General features: G+C 36.3%; 1 protein-coding gene across 3 annotated transcripts in view; it reads left to right on the forward strand.

The window, feature by feature from the left end:
- The window catches only part of LOC106868714 (zinc finger protein 436), a 65,216-nt gene extending 57,418 nt beyond the window's left edge, over positions 1–7,798 (forward strand). For 2 of the 3 annotated variants that reach the window (XM_052968250.1, XM_014914101.2), the window contains one exon: positions 4,783–7,798. In XM_052968250.1, coding sequence (XP_052824210.1) covers positions 5,162–7,420 — 2,259 coding nt within the window. In that variant the 5' untranslated portion in view covers positions 4,783–5,161 and the 3' untranslated portion in view covers positions 7,421–7,798. The remainder of the gene's footprint in view (positions 1–4,782) is intronic. The other variant, XM_014914102.2, reaches the window with a different exon arrangement.
- Positions 7,799–8,387: the final 589 nt, after the last annotated feature.

The following is an 8,387-nucleotide window of genomic DNA, read 5'->3' on the forward strand; positions in this document are numbered from 1 at the left end:
CACATCTGTTTAGTGTTTACTGTCAGAAGAGTACTTGATACTAAACTAGAGATTAATATTTTTATTTTGGTTGAATCAGTTTCTTGCTACTCTGAGTTTCACTTGTGGATACACAGGGTCGTCAGGCAAGACACACACACACAAAAATTAAAAGGCAACTGTTCATTTTATTTTCTGTCTTCATTTTAACCATATCAGTATGTTTATGTGCCTGTATATTATACAGCAGGTTTTTATAAATAAAAGCTTGCTTTTGTTTTTGTATGTTTTTTCCTGATCCTTCCCCCCTTTATTCTTCCCTGCCTTCCTCTACACTAAATTCAAATTGTATTATAATTAACCTCTTTATTCTTAATTATTTATTTGTACATTTAAAACAAGAAAAAAAAACCAAAAATGAAGAGAAACAACAGAAGTAAACAAATAAATAAATACAGTAAAAAATTAATAAATAAAACAGTTTTTTTTTATTGAATCATTGCATCAATATTGCATCAGAATGAGAATTAATTTTGAAGTATGTTATATCACATATGCAACACAGGCATTTATCACATGTAATATGGATATTAGTTATGTTAACTGCGATATTGACAGTGTTGCTATGCAATATTAACCGTGTTGTCATATATTACAGATGTATATTAATTGTGTAATCTTCATTTCAAACATGGACACAGAACCATTAATGTCTGTGGGGGTGAGAGATAGTCATTTATACACTGGTACCTATTTTGTCACTCTTCAAGAAAGATGAGAATAAAGTTGAACCTTACTAGGACTTCAATTCAAAATGTAAACGGTTTTAACTAAATACTGCATACTGTAATTCTGTCCAACAGCTGCCTTAAAGTTTTGTGATACTAACTCTGCTGTATGTAAAATTGAATTCTTACATTGGCACAGTGCCAAGGTCATAGATTTGAGAGGGAGAGGTGTTGTTAGGCATATTGCCTTGACTGGAAACAAGAATGGTTAAGTTGACCAAGGTAGGGTGTGAACTTGAAATATAAAGGGATGTTCTGCAATGCATTTTGTTCAGTAGTTGACTTTTCCTACTAATCGCTGCTCAAATGATTATATAACACTGACTGTATTTACTTTACCTTTTTTTGTGATCATATTTGAACCAAAATACTCAGTGTTTTTCTATTAATTTTCAAAATAAGATTCTAAAGTGGGAATTTATAAAATAGCTAACATTTAAAAAAATTATTGGTCAGAACACAAGACATTTTTGTGTAATAAGCTGTCACGGAATTTTGTCATGGTAACAGATTGGATCTCAGATTGGAGAGTGCAAAACGTGTTTAAGGTTGCTATAGACCTCCATCATCCAGTGTCCATGGAAAATACTTAACTTGACTTTGAGCAGTGAGACAGTTCCGATTTATTTGTGTAGAAGTCTATAGGCACTAAAAATTTTCTTAGAAAGAAAAATGTGTTAAAGACTTTCAAACCATTACCATCTTTTCTTTCTAAGATATACAGTGAGATTTGATTGCTAACTCAAGTAGGTCGAGAGATCATTGACTTTACACGGTTGAAACTGGTAGTGAAAATGAACAATTATTTCAGAAATAATTTCAGTAAATAAAACAGAAATCAAGAGGAGATAACTTCACTGTTATTGCAAGAGTTTCTATTTTCTGTTTCTCTCAATGCTATGAGTAGTTTTTGGAAATACTTTTAGGATTACGAACAAACAGAAAACGGGGAGAAAAGGGGAGTGGGTTAAAATACGGAAAATTGTAATGAAACTACAATTCACGAATTAACAATTGGTAAATGTTACTATCAGCGATCTACAAGTGGGATTTCAATATTTGAGGAGGATTTTTGTTCTTGAATAAACAATTTGGAGAATTTATAGGCATCCTTGAAAATTAAGATGGCTTGGCTTCCTTCACAGTTTTGTATGTTGGCAAACTTTTTACAACGAGCAGGGAGATCATGGGTTCAGCTTTGCATTTCATCCTTTCAAGTTCAATGAAATGAATACCTGCTATATACTGATGCCAATTGCACCACTCATATCATATGTTATTTTGTCAATGTCTCAAAAAATTAACAGAATTTAATTGCTGCTCATTGCATTCGTTGTTGCCGCATTTTTCTCAATATCAGTTAATTCTTTCAAAAGTCCTCAGTTTAATGTCAATAGGTCCCGTAGTATTATAAAGTTACATATATTTATATATATATATATATATATATATATATACTTTTGTTATTTACACCACCTGTCCTCGAGCGTCATACTAATATATACTTTTGTTATTTACACCACCTGTCCTCGTCTGTTGTTATTTTTTGTATATTCTCCCATATATATATATATATATATATAAAGAGTCTGTGAGACGTGTTAGCTGACTCAGTTGACGGAATTTTTGTACAATCTTCCGATCTCCTAGAAATAGCACTCACCTCTTTTAGATCCTATCCTAATATCTTAAAAAAGAAGGACATGTTGAATAATGTCGTCCATAACACATTATTTAAACAACGGCTGGAAGTTTTTTTTCTTTTTTTTTTTTTTTTTGGGCACGTTTTACTGCTTACACTCGAGTTAGCTTTAATTGAACAGACTTATAATCAAATGTGTTGCAGCGATACCCCTATCGTTTCATTATCCAATGAATCCTGATATAAATAAGTTGGTGCAGTGTGATTGAAAGATTTGGCTGCTATTTCTAGTTGATCAAATGATCACGTCGGTACTTCAAGGGTTAATGGAAACTAGTTCTCAGTTTACTTCTGTAACGTCTCAGCTTTCTTTTCCCATCAAACACGTTTATTAAGAAGTGTATTTGTGATCAGTGCCAATGGTTCACATGCAATACAGATTTTGGGCGTTGCATACTACGTCTCAAATGAAGTTTAAAGTAAAAATATGACAATGAAATTAGGGATAGAGAGCGAAAGCGTATTGATATAATTAAGGCCAGTGCGTGTATTTAGTTGATATACCTGTTAATGTAATTCTATGTACCTTTAAGTTCACTACTGTCATAATCTTTGGAGTTTAACAACTCTCAACTTTAACCAGACGGTTTTTCACATGCTGATCAATCATTTAATTTTCAAACATAATGACAAGAATTTAGAGAAGGGAGATAATTCCAGGTGTTTAATGTGAATGCTTTGTGAAATAAATGAAAGATCACTTTTAACATCAAAAATATTTTCTTTTAGGGAAATAAAATATTCATAGAATAAAAATAAAAGCTTAATTTATTTGTGTGTGCATATTAACATATGCATCCAGTATTTTGCATGAGAACTTACTTTTAATAAGTCAATGTTTATCTATTACGTTGAATCTACAAACTAAACTCTAAAACGAATTAGAAGGGAAGTTTTATTTATTTTTTTTAAACAAATGGTTGAAGATGTTTTCATGGCTACTAATTGTTGAAAAAGTCATTTATTGGAACTCATAATTTATTGAGTCACAGGGACAGCTCAGAAAACGTTATTGTCCTGTTGCTTTTATCTAGAGTACGTGATCTCGGGATTAGGGACCATCCACCTCTAAGTTAAACTAATGGGAGAAGAGTTGAGGTCAGTACTACCAGCTATCATTTGAACTTAAGTACTTAACTGCACTATCTTGTGATGCCTACTTGTGATAACTATATGAACTGGGCTGTTTGGTTAAATTAGTTGACTAGAACATCAATCGTTAGTAACAATATTAACTACTGACACCTCTTATCGATAACACAGCATTTTGTTCAAATTATGCACACACAGACACGCACGTGTGTGTTAGTAATTTGATGAAGACTCCCCCCCCCCTATTAATAGTTTGATTCAATGCAGATCCTATTTCATCCTTAGCTTCCGAGTGGAATCTTCAAATATGGTATATGCAATGAAGTTCAATAAAATTACTTGAAAATTTATATTTGTACATCAATTATTGATTTATTTCAGTTTGAACATGTAATTTATGGGAGTTTTGTTGATGCAGTTGTTTTTATAGCTAGATAAAATGCTCTTCTCGATATTAATAATTGAATCTTAATAATAAATTATGAAAAAATTTCATCTGTGGTATACTACGAGAGTAAGCTGGGTTATGCCCCTTGTCGGATAATAGAGATGATGTGCTGAACTCGACGGATGTATTGAGAAGTTTTAAACATTTGATTCTGCCTTTTGGCCAGTAATTTAGTTAGTGTTAACACATTCAATGCATGAGGCATTAAAATGAAACAAGAAACAATTATCTGATGGGGGGGGGGACAAACAACGAAAAGATCAAAAGTTAATGGTATGGCTGATGACTGTGGACGTATTTTCGTATCATTTTTGACCTTAGGCAAATACTATGAGGAATATTTTTTGCTAAGGTTACGTTAAAAGTGAAACATGTATGGGGAGGCCTGCTGTACCTGTACGAAAACAATATTAGCCCTTGAAAATATTTTTTCATCACCACATATTATTTCTAGTTAATTTTTTAGTGCTCTCAGTACTAAATATGTTAAGACGAATTTAACCAGAGTTTTACACGTGAATGGCATCTGTAAATGATATAGTCCAGTATCTTAGTATACCAGCGTGTCTGTTTCTGTTCATTAATTAAAATAAAGTGGTAGCCGGCCTTTGCATCCTGTTATTTTAAAATAAATGTTTCTTTTTATTTTAGTTGCAATTTTTAATTTTATAAATTATTTTATGTAAATACACTTTCAACCACATCCCCCCCCCCCCGTAAGTAAACTGTTTTACCTCTCAGACAGAAATCTTTCCCATCTTTGTATTTCACAGGTGCAACTTCCTCTGATTTTTCTTCTTCAATCCCGAAGCGCTGTCAAATGCTGTTATGGAATTTGCTGCTGTAATATCTGGACTGACTTAGCTGTAGCTGTTGTTGTTGTTGCTGCTGCAGCGTTGAAGAAAACTTAGTTTGGGGTCAACATATACAGAGATATTCTTAAACATTGTAGTTGTTGGGGATAATACAAATACAGACGAATCTTTATTCATTTAAACTAAAATAGTGATTTTTTTTAAAACAGTAATAATAATCCTAAACAAAGCTATAGAAAGTTGCACAGCAATAGTTCCAATTTTTTTTTGTACATGTAAGGAAGAACATGTTTTGTACATTTGCATTTTTAAATATAGACTTTGCAGTAACAACCATATGAGCACCATGGCAAAACATTCTTTATCTCGAAAAGCAAGCAAACAAAAGAACACCAACGTTGATTACGTCCTTCCTCCAACCCGAGGAGAATCTAGTCACCCTTCTCCACCATCAGCTTTGGACACCAGTATGCACCAGAAGACGTCAGTTTCTCACTCAGTTCCAAACATGTCATCGCTGAGTCTTGGGGAGGCGACCATTCAAGACAAAATATCGTCTTTACCCAAGAACAAGTTAATGATAAAAGTGAAAGAGGAACTAGAATGTTCAGAATGCCAGAAAACATTTACACAACGGAAACTCCTGAAAGAGCACATGAAAACACATGTGAGCGAGAAATCCAACGAATGCTTGATTTGTAACAAGGCTTTCAAGAGTTTAGGTGAACTAACCAAGCATCTGAAAACACACTCGAAGGGTAATTCCTCTAAGAAGAATTCAGATTTCACCCAGTTCTTGTCCACAATTCTTTCTCAAGGCTTAAACTCTTTTGAATGCCCAATTTGCCTGAAAGGTTTTTCTCAGGCTAGTTCTCTGACAACCCATCTCAAGGTTCACACGGGTGAACACAACTTTCAGTGTCATATATGCAAGAAGACATTCATGCAGTCAAGTCACTTAGCAGGCCACCTGAAAGTGCACACCGGTGAGAAGCCGTACAGCTGCGATTACTGTAAGAAACAGTTTGCTCATTCTGGTAACCTAACGAAACATCTGAGAGTCCACACAGGAGAACGTCCGTTTAAATGTGACCGCTGCCCCAAGTCATTTTCCCAGTCAAATTCTTTAGCTGTGCACCTCAGAATCCACACTGGTGAGAAACCATTCAAGTGTAACCACTGTGAGAAATCATTTTCTCGGGCTAATTACCTGGCTATACACATGACTGTGCATACAGGAGACAAAAACTTCCAGTGCAGGTTATGTAACAAGTTATTTGCACAATCATGCCACTTGACTGAACACTTTAAAATCCATACAGGTGAAAAACCCTTCAAATGTAAATACTGTCAAAAGAATTTTGCACAATCGGGTAATTTGACCAAACATCTTCGGGTCCACACGGGCGAAAAACCATACAGGTGCCCACAATGCTCGAAAGCGTTCTCTCAGTCTAACTCTTTAACGGCACATCTTCGCATCCATTCCGGTGAGAAGCCGTACGAATGTAAGTACTGTCTCAAACTGTTCTCTCGGTCTGGCTATCTGCGTGCCCATCTCAAGGTCCACGTAGCGGAAGGATTATTGCCTGCTTCAGCACTGGAATCATCGCGTAGTCAGCAAACTGCTGCAGTTTCTTACGATGTGCCTTTATTGCAACAAGACTATAACCAAAAACCGCAACAGACTTTGCCTTCCAAACAGAAAATGCCACGAGGTAGGGGGAAAGGTCGTGGACGAGGTCGCGGTTCTGGTCGGGGTCGGAGCAGAGGTCGAGCAATGAAATCAGGCAGTACAAGGAAACAGGCAAAACCTCTCCCTGCTGATATGACAGGTTCTCATATACAGGACGTAGAACAAGTTACACGCCGTCAACAGCAGAACAACAATGGTTACAGCAAACGTAATGCGACCGTAATCTATTCTGCTACTCAATCATCTTCCAGTGCCGTGAAAGAGGAGAGAATGGAGATGGAAAGAGAAGAGGACCATAGCCCAAATCGTTCCGTGTCCTCTTACGATGGTAGTTCCTGTTCTGTGGGACAAAACTCGGTAGATGACGCATCACAGGAGGGAAGCGTGTATTCCGAGGCTTCTCGCGGAAGTTACGATGATGATCAGGGGAACGAAGATGATGGAAGACAGATGGAAGTCGTCAGTGGAGGAGAAGAAGAATATGAAGAGGAAGAAGAAGAAGAAGACGATGGACAAGTAGAAGGAGGAGACGAAGAAGCTGATCAAGAAGACGAGGAGGAAGAAGGGAACAGCACCTCCGACATATCAGACAATGGCAGTGATGAAGAAGCTGATCAGAGGGCTCCTCACATCGCTTCGGTTATTAGGCGGGGTAGGAAGGGCTCACGATTCATAGAAAAGAGACCGACCTTATCAGATTACTACAGACAAGCTGTTGACAAACAGGCAGTACCCAGGCATCAGATATCACAACATGGAGCTGTATGCATGGAGCCGGCTAGGAGCAAGATTCAGGCGTTCGGACATCCAGTAGATCCAAATCACAGCGCAACACGAGGCCCAGAGCTTCTGAAGCCAACACCCTTGAATGCCCCCAAAAAGAGAGGCCATAGACGTTAAAACAAAGAAAAAACTTGACCGAAGGTTTTTTTAAACATCCTTTTAACGTTATTTTTGTTTTGTTTTTGTCCTATCTCTCTCTCTCTCTCTCTCTTTATTTTTTGTAGTCTTTATTGAAGATATGTATGTATAAGAAAATGTGTATGTGTGTGTTTATAAGCTCTAGCATGTATGAAAGGAATTAAAAAGAATCAATTTATTTTTACCATTCTTTGATTTTTCTTGTTTCTAAAAACATACGAACTTATTTTCCATCATTATTTTCTTCTATTAACACTTCATGAATTAATTTTCTCACCCACATATTATTCATGTAAAACATGGCTAATTGAACATTAAAAGAAAAAAAAGAAAACGATTAAAAAAAAATCACGTGTTATTGTTATTATTTAAAGGTTAGTGAAGTGACTGAGTCGTTAGAGCGTCGGACAAAATGGCTTACGGTATTTAGTTTGACGCTTTACGTTCTGAGTTCAAATCCCGACGAGGTTAACTTTACCTTTCATCCTTCTGGGATAGAAAATATATTGTACCAGTCGACTAAACCCGCCCCTATTAAAATTACTGGCCTTGCGCCTATATTAGAAATTATTAGGAATGCGAAAGGCGGTGAGCTGGCAGAATCGTTAGCACGTCGGGAAAAATACGTAGCGGGATTTCGTTCGTCTTTACGTTCTGAGTTCAAATTCTGCCGAGGTCGACTTTGCTTTTCATCCTTTCAGGAGCGATAAAATAAGTACCAATTGAGTACTGGAGTCGATGTATTCGATTTACTCCTTCCCCGGAATTGCTAGCCTTGTACCAACATTTGAAATCTTTATTCGGAAGGCGACGAAATATGCTTCGCAGAATTTCTTCTGGCTTTTTACGTTTTGAGTTCAAATACTGCCGAAGTCAGTAGTTTTGCCTTTCATCCTTTCACCAGTTGATCACTGAGGTCGACGTAATCGACTTGTCCCTTCCCTTC

The sequence above is a fragment of the Octopus bimaculoides genome, chromosome 5 (assembly GCF_001194135.2).
Source record: "Octopus bimaculoides isolate UCB-OBI-ISO-001 chromosome 5, ASM119413v2, whole genome shotgun sequence".
Classification (NCBI taxonomy): Eukaryota; Metazoa; Mollusca; class Cephalopoda; order Octopoda; family Octopodidae; genus Octopus; species Octopus bimaculoides.